The following is a 19,292-nucleotide window of genomic DNA, read 5'->3' as shown; positions in this document are numbered from 1 at the left end:
AAAGAGTTTTCACATCATGCTTTCTTTTATGTTGGGATTCGCCCGCCGCATATGTTCTGCACTCGAATGGAGTCCAGGACGCTCTGGTCGCCTCTGACAGTCTGTTCGGCCGTCTGGACATGCAAGAGCAGGGATGCAGTCACTGGGTTAAACCTCGCCGAGCTACGATGAAGAGGGGATGCCTGGATTGATGGGAAGGGATAAAGCTGGTGCTAGTCAATGGTCAGAGCTTCCGTGGCTTGCGGCTTGCCTTGGCGCGTGCCCTGCTGCGGGCGGCCAACAGCAGAGAAGGGGTGAGAGAAAAGGGGAAAGCAGAGGGATTTTGCGCATCTCACCGTCCATGGGATAGGCAAAGAGTCTCAGGGAAACCCAGATATGGACTTTTGGAACTTTCTCTCTCTCCAGAGTCCACGGAGACTCTTCATTTGTTGTGGCTCCGGGTTCCTGTGCTGCTGGATCCTCCCACTCCTCCTTGGATATTGCCTTGTCCCCTCTAGGGCCCAACCCCGCCAAAGAGACTTGTCCGAAAGGTCCTATGACGACGTTCCCATGTGTGGAGGAAACGGCCAAGTGCGGGGCAATGAGCCCAGCAGGAGTCCTGGTTGTGGCTCGCGTCTCGTTGAGGAGGGGCCGAGAGGGTGGAGCCTGGAGCTCGCCAATGTGAAGTTGGTGTTTCTCCAGGACCACAAAGTCGTTTACGAAGTATCGCAGCAACACTACATTAGCAAGACGGGCCAAGCACAGTACAGTAGTTGATGGAGGCACAGCATGACACCAATCCCCATGAGCGGATGCTCTTTGTGAACAACCAAGTGGAGTCATCGCACGAACCGGTTGCTATTGCCTGGGTCCGTCAACCCTTGGGCCGTGACAGCATAGTAGGATCTGCCTCCTGGTTCTGTGGCTTCCCTTGCCGGAATCGAGATGTGAGAACCGCTAGGTAGGGCCTTGCAAGCGACGTTGTCAGCTACAAGTCGACGATGAAGTTGGACGACAACGACAGCCAAAATGGCCGCACTGGATCGACAAGGGTTGGATTTGCACGCAGTGCGAGACCCAGAAGGGGCCATCAAAGCCATTGACTTTGGATGGGCATAGCTTTCATTCGTCCAACTACTCGGCGGTTGCCGCAGTCGAGCCAACACAGATTTAGTTTCGTCCAACGTCTATCTGATTGTCGCGAGCACATCGGCATTAGTACGCTACGGCTGCAAGCCACCACAACCATCTTGGTGGGCAGATGCGCTGTCACTCTTTTTAACATCCGATCATGCCAAGCGGGCAATTATAGTTGGATGTGTTATTTCCTGACGATGCCCACAGCGATGCAGTAATTGAGGTAATGACAGCTGGTCTAGTTGCGAATGCCTCATGTTGATGAAAGACTCCTACGTCATTGCACGGTCCAAGCTCCCAGCCCTGGTTTGGGGCTTGGGCTTCAACGAGGTAGAACGTGCGCCCAAAGTTTGCGGCAGCATAACAATGGCAGTCCGCAGTACGAAGTATCCGTAGTAAGGTGAGGTACTACGCAGTAAGGTACGGAGAGTCGAGAAAGGAGCACCCCGTACTCGATACTGGCTGGATAGGCAAGCTTGTTGAATCATGCAGCCAGGAAGCGCATGGGTTCTTGAGCCTCTTGACCAACATACTGGATCCAGCAAGCAACGGCGGGTCTATTTTTGTCGGCTGGCCTGCTTTTCTGGTAACTTGGAGGCAACTTGGGGTGCCTGGGAATTGTGATTTGGTGGTTACGACTCGCTGGCGCCTTTCCGGGACTCCAGCAAGGGGCCTGGGATGTGTTCTCGTCACGCCGTCACTTTGGCTCAAGGGCCCTTGTCCACGTGCTCCATATAATCGCGTGTTGCTGCCATGCTGTATCCGTAACCTGTAAGGCAGGATTCGACAATGGATCATTACCTAAGCTTTCGATGCATGTGACATGCTTCACTTTCCTGCGTAATTAGGCACTCGGTACGGAGTGCTAGAATGACGGGCAAGGTTACAAGTAGGTAGGCCAGCCGCCAGCAGCGGGCTGTCTATCATCCAATGGCAGCCCAGGGCCAGAGCTCAACGGCGGGAAGGACTAAAGGAGGGGCTCGCAAAAACAAAATTCGGTACCTAGGTACCTTCCATCCTATGGATGCAAAACTTATGAGGAAAGAATGGAACTTACCTAAGGGACTTGACTCTGGAAAGAAATAATCACATCACGGCTCGAGAGTCACGAGGAAGCGTGTCCGTACACTCTCACGACACTCTCACGACTCCGTACCTCACCGTACGAAGAGAGAACCCTCACCTGCGGACTACGGGCTTGCACCTCACCTCACCTCAGGAGTGGGCTGGCTGGTCCCTTGTGGAGGAAAGAGGAGGAGAGCGTAGTGGGCTGTGGGAACTGTTAGCAATGGTACCTCTCTAGCAGACCCCGTCCTGCGGCGCAGCCCCCCAGGGTTCGGTCTGTCTTTTTCTGGATACAAACAGGTCTCATGACCTTTCTCATGCGACGCTAATGATGGATTTTAGGTTCACCTGGACCACCAGAGGTCAGCAGCATCTGATCATTTTTCTTTATTCTTTGCCTGGCACTCTAGGCGCATCTGGCCCCAGCTCATGCTCCTGCTCCTGCTCCTGAGGTGCTCTCCTCTTTGCTGGGTATTCCCCTCCCACCCCGGTGTCAATGGTCATATTATTCAGTCCGGCGTTTCTAGCGAGGCAAGCTCGACACGACGAGCCGCAAGGGGCATTCCCCCGTGGATCGTGGCAGGTTTTATTGGCAACCACGGCCGCCGAACAGGAGCTGTATCGGTATCGTACCACGCAACGGGGAGCCTCAATAATCAGGGGACACATCTAAACCGGCCGGCACGCACGCAGCTTCCCAGGATTCAGGAAAAGGAGACTACCTAGACATTGTGAACCCACCCATGCGGGCAGCGACTCACTGTGAGACTTCTGAGTTCTCACAATTACACACACCACCCAGAAGCCGGCCAAAGGTATCTGGGTTCTTGTTACCACCTCAGCCATTGAATCAACCCAGCACAGGTTGTCAACGTCGTCAGCTTCCCTCACCAAGGGGTTCGTGTGTCTGAAGCTCCTGCTCGAGTCTCCATCGGCTCACTACACCGTCTCCAAACAGGGCCTGAGAATCGGACCAAATCTGCTACAGCAACCATGCGCCCAGCTGTTTTTCTTCGTCATCGAATGCGCAGCCTCCCATCCAGCAATGTCCACCACCCACCACACGTACGCACACCTCACACACCAGCGGTGACCCTCTTCCGTCCCGGCATCCAGTCTGCAGCCCGGTGCCCTGTCTCTGCCGAAATGAAACCTCCGAAGGAACGGGCGACGCGGGCATACGGACTAGTGACCACACGATTGACAAAAGCGCGGACCGGGGGGGGGGGGGGTTAGCCTCACATAAGCCGCAATGTGCCAAAAATTTTGCGCTGTCTTCTCTCCATGTCGCTCGCCCTGAAGGCTTTTTGGGCTGACGAGGTCAGTTCTACAACATACCTCGCCATCGCCAGTCAAGTATACCAGCAAATCCTGGCACACTGTTCTCGGGTAACGCGACGTACCTTGTCTCTTCGCCGGCCTGGCCTTCCATACGGCAAGAAGCATCATATTGAAAAGCTGTGGGCTGGCCTGACTAATACCCCCCTTCTCAGTCGCCGTGGGCGCTGGCTTGTCCCTGCAGCCGTGTCGTCGCTGCCCGGATTGGTCGGCCGATCTGGCCAATATTGTTGCCCGCCTCCGTCGAAAGAATCCGCCCCTACGGTGCGTTATTAACTGGCAACCACGAGCTCCCGTCGTCGCCCTCAAAGTCACATTCGGGTTCTCTGCGACTGGCTGATCATCGTTCGGCTACCATGGCTGGTCCGCCACCGACGCCGACTCGACCTTTGCGTTGGGTTGCCCACTTACCTTATACGTCCGATCCGATACCCTCTTCCGACCACGTGAGCCTCGAGATTTGGATTGCCTACTGCGTCCGTGTCTGCGTCTGCGTCTCTGGAAGTACACAGCTTCAATATACGGCAGTAGAGAGGCGCGCTCCGGGTCACGGACTTGTTTGACTTGCATTTAATGTCCTGCAGGCCATCTTTGGGGGAGAAGGAGTTCCATTCCTGTTGGTTGAGATGCACAGACAGAGCTTGTCGTTGGACTAAGACGTGTGCGAGTTCCCATGTCGGCCCCCTGCCACGCATCCGTTGACTGGCCTGCCAGGGGCTCCTCTGAATTCCTGAGCCGAGCGGTAATGCACTACATCTCGTCACCGCATCCCTTTCGCGGCAGCCGCATGGCTTCCAGACCTCCTGGCCATGGCATTCCAACCATCCCGCCGCCAACCTACTTAGCCTCCATCGGGAAGGGCACAGGGGCATGGGTTGAAGACGTTGCTCATGGGATGGCGCACTCAACGGACGGCAAGCGGTCCATGAAAGCCGCTCGTCGTTCGCGTGGCTGAACTCCAACGTGGCATTCTGCCGTAAAACTCAGAATTCCCGATGAAACCCTTCCAAATTACCCGTTGGAGAAAGAAAAGATATATGACAAAAGTGAAGCACGTCGATACTACAGAGTTCCAGGCATTGCAACTCAACAGGCTTCAGGTCAACGCTTGCTATCTCCGGCCTGGCCCGGTACTGCGAAATGCCACGACCGAAGCAACCGCGCAACGTACTTTTACCGTCACACGGTCGATAGATGGTGGGTCCTCAAACACTCCAAAGGACAATCTTGCGCCACAGAAAGGCCAGCCTACTGCAAGAGAGAAGGCATGTTGTCCCGTGGGCGATGTTATTCCTGCTTCCTCTCGTCACACCCTTTCTCGGTTGCGAGTGGAGAGATGTCAGTGCATCCCGACCCAACTGCAGAACAACAGACCCGGATTGCTAGCTACTTGCCGCACAGACATGAACTTGGTCAAAGCAATTTTTGCGGCTCTCACCATTGGATGGATCGTCACCAGACCTCATCCCTCAACCATGGATATGCCAAGTTGCAACGGCCGCCTGCAGCCGCAAGGGAAATCGCTGGGGTTGAGACCGCTTGGTGTGCCGAACAGTCGAATCATGCCTGGTCTTTTCGACTTCTTACCCACAAATTCTGGCCCGAATTCTCATCGGTGAGGGCCCCGGGGAAGCATCAGAGACCCATCTCGAGCGGCCGGCTAGTTACCAGGGCTGCCCGTGCCAATGGATGGGCTACAAATGCTGCCAAATGATCTGCCATTACAAACATTACACGCAAAGGTCTGATAACTTTGCTGTCGACAACATGTGACATGGAAAGATTGACCTTGATTCGAGATACCATCATACCGGTAATCTCTAGATTGAGACATTCAGTATGCAGCTCAGCTCTGGGTCACTCGCTTTGAGGCGAACGTCTTTTAATTCTTGGGGCTGTCAGTGCCAAACAAGTTCAAAGCAGCAAAACAGCGGCTCAAAGGTCGGCAAGTTTCGAGTCTTGGACTGTTTCAATACACCTTGGGCTCGCATGCTACCAATAATGGCGAGCTGCAAGTTTTAACAAACTTGTGGCTGGACTAAGGTCTTGAGATCCCTTGACGTATCTCCGACAGCCACCGAGCTATTTCGGTGTGTGTACTCCATGCACAAAGCCCGGATCATTCGGCGGCTGCTGCTTTCTCACCGACCGCCGCTAGTAAGGTGTGCGAACGCGTATCAGACGGAACGGTGCTATTCTGACAGCATGCGTCAAATGTAACTCTTCTGTAATTGTGCACGAGGCAGGACGTATTGCTGAGTGGGCCCTGCGATGCGACGGTCACTTTGATAACCTTTGGTCTTTACATACAGAAGAAGAGCAAGTCGTCTGCAGCATTTGCCGGGCAGTGTCTTTGCTCGGCAAGATCGCCAACCAGACGCCCGTCCTAAATCCCGCTTCGGTCAGATTTGCATGGGCATCTGTAAGTTTGCCTTGCCGTATTAGGTCCATGGTCTTCAGCCAGGTACGTGCATATTCACTAACTATTGAAAATTTTATCACAACTGATGGCGGCCAAGATGTTGAGGATGTACACACCAACTCGACATTGTAGCAATGCAGCAACCTCCAATGGCTCATCATCTGACGGCGATTCCAAGGCGCCTCCCTCTCTCATCTCGGATTGCCATCATCATTGACATGGGCTTGCGTATTACACGCACGAGACCCGGCATTGGCTCGCATCGTACGACACGTCGATGATCTTGTCCCTGACGAAGCATCTTGCAGAAACCAACCTGGTTTTGTTCGTGACAGATTCTCGGAGAGATCGCCAGTCCGGCCATGGGTCACAGCCAGCCAGCCCGCCACCGCAAGATCAGCTACCGGTCTGCTTGGGGAACACCTGAAGCAATCCATCTTCAATGGGTGCCTGCGAGTTGCTGTGCCTCACCTCTTTCGAGCGACCTGCATGCTGAGCTAAACCCGTATCACCACCCTCCAACCTCAACCTTGCAACGGCACGCTACATGGATGATGGCGGCATGGTTGGTCTGCTCTGGTGTTCAGAGATGTTGTGCTGCAGAGCTTTGTGTCACAACCACAGAGATGTTTCATTCACCTGCATCATCGAGTTGCCTCGGACGCCTCGCTGCAGGACACCGTCAGCCTTTCCGGAAAGCAGCTGTAGCGCCCCGTCCAGATGGTGCCAGTGACTCGTACCGATGGCATCCTGTTTCACTCGGTGTGAAATCTTCAGCTCTTTTCTCCCAACGGCCTCAATTATTCTCGGTTCTCGCACGACGACCAGGTCTTCGTTCTAGATTTATGGCCGGTTGTTTCTCTGCCAAACAACGGTGAGACCTCTGATGCGAGCGTCGTCAGGCGCGCCATGCTTGTTGTTGCGATACGAGGAGCAAAGACCAGCCCATATCGCTAGTCTGGGAGACAGAGAAGTCAGCCGGCGGCTCCCTTGACTGAATGAGATCGTTCCACGTGCTTTGAGGACTCTCCTGTCGCCGCCATCGCCGCCTCCGAGCCGCGTCTTGTCGTGGCACCTCACGGCAAGCCTTCTTACGCACGCCGCCGGTCTAAGGGCGCATCTCCCGCCCAACAGGATCGGCAGGAGGCGGATCCCGAGTTCAAAGCAGCCTCTTTGTTTTTTTTTTTCGTTTTTTTTTTTGGTCTCCCTCTCTGTCTCTCTTTCATCCGCCGATGACGGACAGGTTCTGCAGGCCCGGGAGCGCGAATGACACCAATTTTGACAGCGCAACATGTTTCAACGCCTGCATGTCTGAACGCCAGGAAAATTTTCTGTCGGTGCGCAAACGTTGACCGGCCTCTCACCGACGGGTTCTCGAGAGGGTAGTGGCGCGGTGAGATGAGACTGTCGAAGAAACTTTTTTTTCTTTTCCTTTTCTCCGGCTTCCCAACAAAAATTTCTTCTTCACTCTTTCTTCACCGCCTGGTTGTTTGACCGATTTTTTCGATTCTCCTGAACGAGACAACAGCCACCCGGCCAAAGGTGTGCCACGGCGCAGGTACGGGGTTTTTGATTTGCGGTGTTTCCAAGACAAGTGTCTGGCTAGAGTGTTGAAGCGAGTGGCCCTCTTTCTACTCACAGAAAGTCGTAGATTTCTTTTTCACGTTTTGCTACATTGCTAGGATTCTACAAATCCGTCTACGTCGTATATGCCGATTGGGATATAGATCAATGTCTCGTTGACTTGCCAAGAGAAGACGGACGCCCCCAAACGTGCTCGACTCTCTTCACTCAAGCGGGATCCAGGGGTCTGAGGTGGGCGTGGGGGGGCCCAGGGACACTGATTCGGCCCGGCAGAGTCTTGCCCCAACCCGTCCCTGGCCGGGAGTCGTCGGAGGTTTTCCTCGTCGACGGTTCACCTTCTTGTTTCGGGCCGGCCCGCGGAGGGGTCTGGGGCTTTATGGGTAGGTTTTTGATAAGACCCTGCGGTGGTGCCCATTTCAGGGCCTCCGAGTGTCGTTTACACGCTGCGGCTTACGACTCACGAGGGAAGTGTTGTGGAGTAAGTAAATACGCTTCACTCCCGGGTTTGCGCTGTCCGTCTTCCGTGTAAGCGTCGGGGAGCTGTGAGGTGCTTTCCGGTTTGTTGGAATCCCCCCTTGTCATCGAGATGTCGTGCGTTGACACTCGATGCTGTAAGCCCTTTCCTATCTGGAACCTTCCGTAAAGGGAAGGTGAGGATTTCGGAACGATATGTCCTTCATGTCTTGTGGGTTTGCCCTGAGTGTAGTCCCTAATCTCTGGTGGCGATTAGTATGAGCCGCACCCTGAGATAGACCACGATGCATATATGTAGCCCTACGTAGATCCTTCACGATGAGAGAGACAAAGCATGATACTAGTACAAAGAATTATATGATCTCTTACGGATGACGTACCAGCTTTGTCCACCTTTGCCGCCTCGAGGTTACGATACGTATGTTTATTAAGTACAATAAGGCGACGGGCGGGATAGGGTTCAAACATGACTTTATACTCGACACTATCCTCTCCACCATTCGTAGATCGCGGTATCCCCCGCTCATTTTAACAAGCTTTTTGTCGGCTTGTCATGTTCGAACAACTTGTCACTAATCATTCCTATTTGGTTTATGGGAGCAATTGCGAACAACAGCTGATTGCTGGTTCGTTCCCCGTGGTATGTTCCATTCTGATCCCAACCCGTTCTAGTTAGTGAAAAACAGCTCGTCGGCGCAATTGAAGCCAAAGGCATGTATCAATCCACTTGGTCATCCAGGCTTCGACTCCGAGAGTCGGTTCTTGTCTGGCGGGCCGTTGTCGAAGCTGTGACTCCCTTCCGTGCCCTCTTGTACGATCTTAATATGGATATATATATAGGCCGCGTTTGCACACCTGGATGTAGTATCGGCACTGTCGTGCTCAGTTGTCGGAAGACGGACTCTGGGCAGATCTCGGCCTCGGGGTAAGTGGCCACGTATAGCGAGAGGCGAAGCAATGTATCAGTCGTGGCATAGGCTCAATTTCACCTAAACCGCTCAGCATCGTATAGTTCTAGTCGTTGATTGTTCACAGGGGGGTCTATAGAAGAAGATGGTCGTTCGTGATGGTTCAAGCTGGTCCTGATATGACCCGGATCTAGGCTTTATTTTCTGATAGTTACTCGACTCTAAAGCATACAAGGCGAGGCGGACCTACGCCGGAAATCGACATGTGTCCAAACTGCGAGTTTGTGATTCGCGGAGCACGATGTTATCATTGCGTGGTGATCCCTTCGTGATGAGACTGTTTACGTAGCGGGCATTTATATATTGAGCGAACGCCTCTAGAGAAGAACAATGGGAGGTCTTTTCATGAGCCATATTGTCAACTGCTCGGTAAACATAGTAGGCCCTGAGCTCTGCAGGCTTCTTAAGCTTTCGGTCACTACAGGAAAGTACTTGAAGAGGTATGATTAAGTCTATCACTGGTTCCCTTTTACCACCAGGACGACTGGGTTTTCAGGATGGAAGGTCCAACCCGTGGGCAGCACCTTTTGTTTACTGCGCTAGCAACGGCCCACGTTCTGGAAGCTGTGAGCTCATGACGTTGAATCAATGATAGAGGCTATCTAGTAATTGCGTCTTTCGCTCACCCTTCGCTAGGAACGGCCTAAATTATATTCCAGATGAAATTCACTTATGGAAGAATCGAGAGGACGGTGGTAGTGTGTTGATGTCTAGTGAGACGACCCTCTTGATCACAATGTGATCGACGTAAACACGTGCAACCCGTTCCCATATGACCGAGGAGGACTTAACTCTCTCAGTTCGCTACCCTGAAGATGGAGACTCACTTGGGGAGTCTGTGGAGTTGTATACCGAGAGCACCTACAGCCTCTCTTTGTATAATTATTGCGCCACAAAATATCTCCCCAGAATTCAATGCCGAGCCGCCTAAAGCCGTAGCGATTAATATTTGATACTACATTAGCATCTGTCCTATAATAGTAGGAGGTAGTTAAGACAAAAGCGTGTATAGCTCTAGAGAAAGAGGGACCAGGCAGCCCCCTTGCTGATAAATGTTTTAGATAGATATAACTCAACATAAACTTTCTAGACTTTTGTACTTGTCTAATTAATCAAGGCACATGTCCAAGAAATTTAGCAACGCAATGTACGCTATTATAGATTCGTGTAGTCGTATACGAGAGGCGGCTCACGCATACGAATAGCATAGCAATGTTTGGCATACCATAGCCTCTTCCGCAGAAGCTTCTTGTACCATAACAGATACTCCAGTGAATGTTGCCATGGTATACCTCACTGACCCACGTATAGTAAACACCAGTGAAGGAAAACTACGAGGAGGCCGTTGTTGTGGTACGTGGAGGAAACGAACCGGGATCGAAGTGGTGCCTTGGTTTCGAGACTTTCACGACTTGAAGCCGCTTACAACACCCGAATAATTGAACTCATCAGTAAAGATGCAAGGGGCTTACTTGGAATGAATAAAAGTATAGGACAGGGTGTATTTCACCTAAGAAACAGTTCCTTGATGACCACCAGTACGACCGCCGCGATCCGTCGACGGTATAGACGTCTTCCTTGCCAGAAAGCAGCCCTTTAGTGAACACGCCCAATACAAGACTAATATATAAGTCAAGTAACAAACCCCTCGGAGTCATTGGCGTAATACAATCAAAGTATCCGGGTCAAAATACTATCTCTTATGACGCCATGACGTAAGACAAAAGCACTCACCTAAGAACAAAAAAGGAGTTCACCACCGGTGTGGCTACATCTCTTGGTGCTCATGCTGGGAACTTTTCTGGGGCGCTCATGCTGGGATTCGAACTCGGGTACTCGTATAAGCTAAGCCTGTCGTCGAGTAGGCTGGTTGCCGATTTTAATTGTCGACCTTTAACCATTCCACCACCCAGCCAGTTTGACCTGACCCGCCGACCTAGACGGGCACCTGCTGGCTGGTGACAGAAATGAGAGGGGGTTTATAAGCTCCTTTCCTTGGGTGTTCATCGGATGAAGGTCTGGTACGTACTGTATGTAAATTTGATGTAGGGCTAGCCAGCACCTGCCTGCCTGCTTTGCACTCATGGTCATGGATACGCGACAATCTCTGGTCCTCGTGCTCAAGAGTGAGGATGAGTTCGTGTCAATATTCTTCGTCAAGGAACGAGAATCTTCTCTGTCTACTTATCGCCAACTTTTACTGTGACTTCCAGCTCTAGGAGAGATTATTCCATGTACTATCCTCTCTCCACGCTGAAACCAAAGAAGCTACCAGGATTCCTCGAATCTTTGCTCTCATTTGCAGCCCCAGCATCCCTGTGTTAAGCAGACAAACCGGTAAGCCCGAAGTTAATGGTGACAATTGGACTTTTCATGACGCGGAAATGGACAGAGACCGAAGAGTCTGCGAAAAGAAGGCTCAAATAAAGGGAATAAAGTAGACTATAGCCATGCCGCCAATGTCAAACCCATGCGCCACAGAATCCTCAGTGCTATAATTATACACCTGCGATCCGAATCACCCGATTCATACAATCTTCAGCCATTCTGGATGAACCAACCCGGTTCGTCCATACCATAGGTCCATGCCATAGCCTCAGGAACGACTCTTCCACGAAGACCAGCCAGCCCCCGCGTCACTGACTACCTACAAAGCACCCTTCTCCCCCATTTACAGAGCAAGGTTGTAGCTATACTCATCCTCCATATTCTGGCTGATCCAAAGCACGACACTGCTCAAGCCCACGAGCGCATTCGCGACAACGTTCTCGATGCCCATGCCCAGCGCCGGCATGGCGACATCCTGCACGACAAACTTGAGCACAAAGACCGTCACGCCGCCCGCCATACCCCCGGCCAGCGCGGCGAAGCCGAGGAACAGCACGACGCGGGCCTTCCACGCGACGCCGTTGCCGCTGTACGAGAAGCTGTCGGCCGACAAACGCGCCTTCTCGACCGAGTTGATGATGAGCATGCCGAGCGAGGAGAAGATGAGGGGCAGCCAGTCGACAAAGGTGACGTGGGTGTCGGAGCCGTTGCGGGCTGACTTTGACCAGACGGCGGAGTCGAGCATGACGTAGAAGGCGATGGAGAACTGGGGGGGGTTGACGACGGTTAGCAGGGTTTCTGAATCTTCTGTTCTCATGATTTTTGGTTTTTGGGGAAGGCTTTGATAGGAAGAGGAAACCAGCTGATGTTCCTTCGCGTGCTATCTATCCTACGACACTGGCGGGTGACCATCAGGCGAGAGAAGAGGGAACAAGCTTACCAGAGCTCCGGCGCCGTAGACGCCAAAGTTACGAGCCCAAGCGCTGTTGAGCCATTCCGGCTTGCTGAACTTCCAGAGGCGCTCTTCCTCCATAGTTGCGAATGTGGTGATGGGATGGATTGGCTTATGAGGTGTAGTTGGTTTCGGAAGCGATTAGCTGAAGATAGCTCCCAGTCTGCGAATCGTTGTAGATGGATCGGGCGGGCGGGGATCTGGGCGTGTATCGTCGGGGGTGTTCTCGAGCAGTCGATGCTCTTGGAGGAGGAGAAAAGTGTCGTCGGTATATCGCCGGGGGGGGATGATTGAGCCGCGCGTGCGTTGTTCGTCGTCTGCTGTCGTCTGCTTCGGTGTAAGGCTAGGCTTGGGTGACGAAGGCACGGGCTCCGGATGTTGGTCGCCTTGACGTTGATCCGGCACAGCTGAGGCGTCACAGTCCCACTACCTCATCCCTGTCCCGGAGCTTTGCCGTTCACACGTGACCCTTGACATGTCACATGATCTTTACATCGCAAAGGTACTCGTGCATCTTGACTCTGTATATCTTAGGGAGCTAAGGGGAACGAGACAATATAGAAAAACACTCATTTCGAAAGTATGATCGAAACCGAGGAAAAGAACCTAGTCTCTCTCATATATATAGACTACCTTGGTAAATGTGTGCTGTTGCGACGCCATCAGCAAGTCAACTCATAGCTTACACCTCCAAGTCCCCTGCTTCGTACATGACTCTGCCTGCACCCGTGCTCATGAACGACATTCCATTGCTCAAGACACGGCGTGGACCCTTCCTCGTAGATCCGATCGAAGCGGAGCGGTTCATCGCCATGCTCCGGGCTCAGGTTGACCCCCGTTAACACCCCGCAAACACGAATCGGTCCCAGTAGCACGGAACACGAGGAATTGAGGGGCGCATGCCGCTGCACGCCAAACACATGCACGTAGGCGCAAAGCCTATCTAATTCATATTGACACGAGAAACAGAATACGATTTGGCCAAGGCCGTCACAGCCAACCTGTATTGAGGACTAATCCTACGCCCTTGCCTCGGAGCGCTCGAGATAAAAAGAAGTAGACAAAAGGTCCTAATAGTACACTAACAATTACCGGCACGCCTACCAATTCCAGCTTGGGATATTATCGTCCCATTTACCTCATCGAGGAGGACGTGGTCCGCAACACCCATCTCGAGACAGCCGCAAGGCTGCCCACGAAAATTGGCCGAATATGGCAGGTTGGTGCGAATGTACGTATGCCGCGCAGCTATGTCCATAGACTGCAGAAACCTCAGAATGGGCAGAGGCCCACCCGACGTATTCCGGTCCCGGCCCTTTCCAGAGAGAGCCCAAAAAGGAAGAAAAAATGAAGAAGAAAATAGACTTGGAAATAAGCCCAGCCGCCGTGTTCCCTGATGCTCGAAAAAAAAGTCTTCAATGTTGTATGACCCCCTGCGGACGTCCTCTCATAATGATTAGAGTCACGGACGCCTCAAACGCCGATGTTTTGCTGTATGACGGGCCTTGTCGCGTAACAAGACCCCGAGAATAGGGGAAACCGTATCGTCGTTCTGTCGTATCCAGTTTTGCACACCTTCTATATCTCGATCTCCTTCATCGGCTCCTCCGATACCTCAGGTTGCTTGCCGTTGGCTTTGGCGGTGCCATTCATCTTGCCAGCGGGGTTTGCGTTCTCCTTTCCTTCGCCCTCCGCAGTCTCGACGTGCGAAAGTAGCGACACGCGGGAGCCCTTGGGGGTCTCTTCGCTCGGCCGGGGAGTTTCGACTTCGACAAGCTTCGTTGGCTTGAGGCCGTTTGTCTGCAGCTCCGGCAGAGGGGTTTCCTCGGCCACTCGTGCCAGGGGGCTGGACTTGCCATAACCAGGGCGAATGGGGCTGGCAATCGGAGAAGTGCCTCCCAGTCGTTGCATTGATCTTCCTCGTTGTTCGCCATTAGGCTCGGCTGATGTCGGACTCGCGCTCGTGTACGGAGAGTTGGCGCCAGATCCAGCGGGAGATCCGGCTCTGTTAGTAGGTGCAACCGATCTGCGCTTCGCAGCTCTTCGGCCGTACTTCTGATCCATTCGCCATCGAAGAATGCCAAAGTAGGGAGGCTCAACACGTGTCTCCTTAAACTCCCGCAACTTGAGCTCGTTGGTCTCCTCATCCACAAACCACTTGCCAGACGAGAGGTCGTCCGCGACCATGGCGAGGAAGTGAGCCCAGGAGCGGGCAATGACATACTTGGTATCGTAGTCGCGACCAAAGAGAACAATCTGCCCCCATTTGCCGCTGGGACCGGGAGCGAGGTCGACAGCCAGGTTGTTTCCACCCCAATCGCGCACCAAGGGGATCCAGGCTGGGTGGGCATACGATCGCTGCACTGCGTTGGGAGGCACGCAATCCTGGCGAGCAATGAGGTCCTGACGCCAAGAGCCATTGTTTGCGGCCGCAGGAGATGCGGGTTCTCTGGAAGACGATGCCTGGTTGCTGCTGCCGAGGGCCTTGGGGAGAGCGGCAGGTCTTTGGTACGCCGCTTCGGAGAGGAATTCCTGGTTGACCTTGCGCCACTGATCCCATTCCTGAACAATCTCCTCGCAATCAAGCAACATGGAGCCGAAGATGATACCAGTAGGCATTCCCAGGCGCTCCTGGCCGTCGTGAACCATCAGTGACTCTCTCACGTCAAGGGGCAAGGAGCAGTCGAGTTGATGCTCCAGTTCGTTGAGATCGTTATCAGTACATCCCTCGCAGAGCTGGTCCCACAGCTCAGGGTAGTGCTCTTCAGCCCATGCGTCAATCTTCTTCCACGAGTGGGAAACGGGAGGGGGAGGAGGTGAGCCGTCCTGGAAAGACTGCATGGGGACGTCTCCGGGGCTCTGTAGCTCAAAGCCATCGTGCTGGCTTTCGCGGCGAGCAGATTGAGATCTCAGACCTGGGGAATAAGGCGCAGAAGGGTTGGGGCTAGTTGGTGTGTAGGGCATGCCACCGCCCTGGTAGCTGTTCTCGCGCGAGAATCTGTTATAATCGTCGGCGAAGGGAGAGGATACATCGGCGCGGGATTCGGAGGCTGTCGCGACGGAAGTAAGGATGCCGCTCTGGCGATTCAGAGGAACGTGGCGACCGGTTCGGTGAGGAGAGTCAATCGTAGAGTCTAAGGTAAGTTAGTTTTGTGACAAAGGTAGGCGTTGCAGAGGTCGTTCGGGAGGGAAAAACGTACGTCGGTCGTAGCTGGTCAGATCGTGCCAGAGAGAGCGCATAGCCGCACCGAAGCCGAACCTGTCATGGCAAAGTCAATGTCTCGGTCCTCTTAGGCGTCCCAAGAAAAGGGGACTGAACGATTGAAAGAACGGATGCCAACGTACGTGTTCGCCATGATTGGCGATAGGGCCCCTGGCCGATTTGACAAGACAATGATCCTGTTCCGGGGTTGGATAAAGAGACGCGATCGACCGGTTGCGGTTGTGGAAAAGTAAGGAAACGGCAGCGAAAGTTGGGGGGTGTTGAAGAAGTCGATTTACCCCTTTGGTCGTTGGCGTTGAGGTTAGGGGTAACGGCCGAATCGTCAAAGACAGATGACAGCAGGTGCTGGGTGGGAGTCTCCTTAATTTAGGATGCTGTGTTTTTTCCCACCGCCGTTGAGGTATTGTCGACTCGCAATGGGGTTGAAAGTGTGAAGGAGTGTTGAATTCACAACCAGCGAAAGTATGCGGTCTGAGTGGTGAATTGGGTTGTTGGAGGGAAAAAGAGGCTTCGAGGTCGGAGGCAGCGCGGTCAGGTCAGGGGCGGGCCGCGAGGGTTGGATTGTGAGGTGCCCGTGTTTATGTCTGACGGGGCGTGGAATTTTTAGAGTTGGGGACGATGGCGTAGTAAACCCGTCGCGGTCCTCGAGTGTGCCAGGCGGGTGCAGATGTTAGTGCAGTGAAGGACGGGAGGCGAGAGTGAGGTGTGCTGCAGCTCTCAGTGCGACGCAGGAGAATAAGTGGAGGCAGGTAAAATAGTGCGGTAACGATAGGTAGCTGTGCCTTGATATCTTTCTCTCTCGCTACCTCAGGGACTAAGGGCCAAGAAAGAAAAAGAGCACCTCTGATAGCGGGACTGGACAGGCAGGTATGGTAGGTGGACAGGGTTAAATTTGGAGACGTTGAGGCTTCGTCTGGTCAGTTTGGTGGATGGCGCCCGGCGTGGTTTGTGGCACTTTAGGGGAAGGAAGGAGCCCCAGTGTCAGTGTTTCCTCCCCAGTCAGTCTTGGTCGATACCTCAGGAAAAAGCGAGGATACGTGGGTATTCGTGGTAGTAAGAACGAGATGGTGGTGGATGTGGTGGGCTTCTGGGAGTGGCTTGGGGATGAGAGAGGGAGGGAAGGAGGGGGCGGACAGGCACGGGGGGTTCGAGTGAAAGTGGGACCTTCAGAACGGTTTAGGAGAGAAGGGGGACCCCTGGTCTCTCCTTTCTCATTAGACAAAATGAACCGGTGCCTTCCTTGCTCGAGCAAAACCAAAAGACTAAAAAAGCAGAGGGAGAAAAAGCAAGCAGTGCCGCGGCGACCCTGAACGGCGAGGTTACTCCAGTAAGGTACCTTGGCACAATAAGGTAGGTAGGTCTGCTGCTTCTGCGGAGTTTGCGACGAGGTGAAGCCAAGGTGAGAGGGAACGAGAGAGGACACTAGTAACGAATTGCGACGCGAAAGCGAGCGAGCGAGTGTCGGTCAGGTCGGTGAGGATGTTTCCTGTGTGATAACGAACGCTCTGGATGCGAGAGTGTGTGCAACGATAATGTAGGCAACGACTGTGGGAAGTAAGTGATTGATGGAGATGAAGATGAAGATGAGAAGGGGAGAATCAGAAAAGCACGGCTCATGTCAGGACAGGGAGAAGAAGTTGGTATTAATGGCAAACATAGTGTAGATGCTAATTATCTTTGATCTTCAGGAGCACTGCAACTACGACCTCCACTCAATGTCGTGTACAATCACAGATAGAGGTACATCCACGCTATTCGACTCCCATCACACTACTACAAGTGGTACAGCGAATACAGGGCAAGTTGCTTGGTCGTTAAATGTGCACTGACAAACTGGGTAACCCAGCCAAGTCACTGCAACGGCGGGATGGCGATGGCAAAATCAGGGTAGGATTGGCACATTGGGATGGAAGAGGGGGATGGATGGGACGGCGTTTGACGTCGTAGGACTGGCGCCAGGCTTCGAAAGACTTCATTCAAAGCTCAGCAATCTGGCAATCTGGTAAATTGGCAGAAGGGGACCCGGAGATTCGCGCGTCAAGTTGGTGCCGCCCCTTCCACGATTCACAATCAATTGGCAGACGATTTCCGGGTCTTTTGGATAGATCTTTGCCTACGAGAAACCCGCAGTACTGTAAGGTACCGTACGGAGTATACACCGTACTCGTAATTCGGGGCGGTGTTAGGAAGGGGCGAAAGGGCAACCTACATTGATGATTGATGAAGGGATGGGTGTGTAGGATGGCTTGGATTGGATCCCCTCCCCAAATTTACCATCTCTTGCAGGCGACTATTTCGTGTGCAAGGTACCTGAGGTACATACCTTTTTGTAAGTACCTGTTCGGGTTGTCTTGTACGGCAGAGGACATGCGGGCAGAACTGCCGCAGCCCACGGACGAAAAGATAGGAGACAGGGATGGATGGCCAGGTCTCGCAAGTGTGGAATGCCCGCCCGCTAAAGAGGACGCGCCGAAGAGAAGGCGCGGGCGGGCGGCGGGCGAGTGGGAGTGGCAGAAGTGGTTCAGAAACTGGAAGTCTTGGGTGGGCTCAGAGTCATTGAGTGTAAGGTGGTGGTTGTGTCGCGGCTCAGGAACCGGCGCTGCTTGTGCACTGTTGCTGCCGAGACCCCTGACTAGTAGGAAGCATTAGCCGGATGCTGATAGGAAAATACCTCGATGAAACGGGTCAAATCGAATGTGTTGGTGTGAAATGTCTTGAACTGACGTAGCGGGCTACTACGCCACGGGATCAAGCCGTTTCTTTTTGGTCCCCGCTGCGTCAACCGGAGCCCAATTTGCTAGTCAGGAGCTTGGGAAAGTTCCTTCTTTCACTGAAGATCCCGGCGTAAACGGCTGCCTTTACCCGTCGATTCTCTTAATTTCGAAATCCTGTTGGCAATATGGACAAGACGGAGTAGGTATGCAAGTGTACATCAGATACATCCATCGAGTTTATCTCTGCAGCTGGCAACAACTGTGAATACGTACTTAGGTAAGGTACTATTACCTTACTACGTAGTCGTCAACCACGCGGCATAAACCGCCATTTTGTTTCCCACCTCAGGCGCATGCCATTCTCATTTCCAACCCGCACCTGGTCGTTTCCACCCCTGGACCGCATCAACTCACCTCTGGGCCTCATCTCCAACTCTGATTACCTGATATGCAACCAAATCTACAAAGTGCTTTCCGATCTGCGCCGTCTGGTCGTCGTCGTCGTCACCTTGTTGATTAGCGCAGCTTAAGCCCCGAAAGAGTCTTCATGTAGGTCTCGGACATGTGCCAGATGAAATGAACCTGCAAAGATGAGAACAAAGGAAAAGCCCAAGTCTTCTAGGCGTCTTCCATGAACCGGTAGAGCTGAACCCGTCCAGGGAAAGAAGCATTCCATTCCGCACGTCTCCTCATTTCAACAGCTTTCCCCGCCCCCGAAACAAGCCTGGACCGGCGGGAACCCTGAATCTTTGGTCGCTCATTTTTTTTCTCGCAGCTTAAATTACCTTACAGTCCATGTCACGCCGGTAAACTTCTTGAAACATGCAGTCTCTGCCCCCGCTCGATGCAGAATATTCCCGACGTCTCCAAAGTCAACGTTCCAGAGTACCTGCGGTACAGATACACTCCACTTTCTTTTTCTTTTTCATTACAGAGTCCGGACTATTTGCTTTGTTTTTGCTTCCGTAAAGAGGTAAACGAAGACGACGTGAAGGTTGCACACATCGGTGTCATGGCAGCTGTGCGACAACGCCACTGGCTTTCACCTCTGCAGGAGCTTGCAGGCGGCAGTGCGATAAGAGGCGCTAGAGACGCAGGAAGCGGCAAC

General features: G+C 53.1%; 5 protein-coding genes across 5 annotated transcripts; all 5 read right to left on the bottom strand.

The window, feature by feature from the left end:
- Positions 1–216: 216 nt before the first annotated feature.
- On the bottom strand, positions 217–1,079 carry CABS01_08697 (uncharacterized protein; the record flags this gene model as incomplete). Its single annotated transcript, XM_060542055.1, has 2 exons — positions 217–720; positions 828–1,079. The coding sequence occupies 2 exons, from the start codon at positions 1,077–1,079 to the stop codon at positions 217–219; spliced, it is 756 nt and encodes a 251-aa protein (XP_060400945.1).
- Positions 1,080–3,058: 1,979 nt separating this feature from the next.
- Positions 3,059–4,490, bottom strand: CABS01_08696 (uncharacterized protein; the record flags this gene model as incomplete). Its single annotated transcript, XM_060542054.1, has 3 exons — positions 3,059–3,160; positions 3,520–3,778; positions 3,931–4,490. Coding segments are annotated over 3 exons (921 nt in total), but the record flags the coding sequence as incomplete, so codon positions are not given.
- Positions 4,491–11,638: 7,148 nt separating this feature from the next.
- CABS01_08695 (uncharacterized protein) lies at positions 11,639–12,328 on the bottom strand (the record flags this gene model as incomplete). Its single annotated transcript, XM_060542053.1, has 2 exons — positions 11,639–12,061; positions 12,236–12,328. The coding sequence occupies 2 exons, from the start codon at positions 12,326–12,328 to the stop codon at positions 11,639–11,641; spliced, it is 516 nt and encodes a 171-aa protein (XP_060400943.1).
- A 60-nt stretch (positions 12,329–12,388) lies between these two features.
- Positions 12,389–12,658, bottom strand: CABS01_08694 (uncharacterized protein; the record flags this gene model as incomplete). The annotated part of the gene is made up of 1 exon (XM_060542052.1): positions 12,389–12,658. A coding segment is annotated over one exon (270 nt), but the record flags the coding sequence as incomplete, so codon positions are not given.
- Positions 12,659–13,825: 1,167 nt separating this feature from the next.
- CABS01_08693 (SMI1/KNR4 family protein) lies at positions 13,826–15,603 on the bottom strand (the record flags this gene model as incomplete). The annotated part of the gene is made up of 3 exons (XM_060542051.1): positions 13,826–15,381; positions 15,448–15,506; positions 15,593–15,603. The coding sequence occupies 3 exons, from the start codon at positions 15,601–15,603 to the stop codon at positions 13,826–13,828; spliced, it is 1,626 nt and encodes a 541-aa protein (XP_060400941.1).
- Positions 15,604–19,292: the final 3,689 nt, after the last annotated feature.

This window comes from Colletotrichum abscissum, assembly GCF_030869225.1.
Source record: "Colletotrichum abscissum strain IMI 504890 chromosome Unknown Scaffold_20.1, whole genome shotgun sequence".
In the NCBI taxonomy this organism is placed as follows: domain Eukaryota; kingdom Fungi; phylum Ascomycota; class Sordariomycetes; order Glomerellales; family Glomerellaceae; genus Colletotrichum; species Colletotrichum abscissum.
The sequence above is the reverse complement of the archived record's forward strand: the minus strand, read 5'-3'. Positions and strand labels throughout refer to the sequence as shown.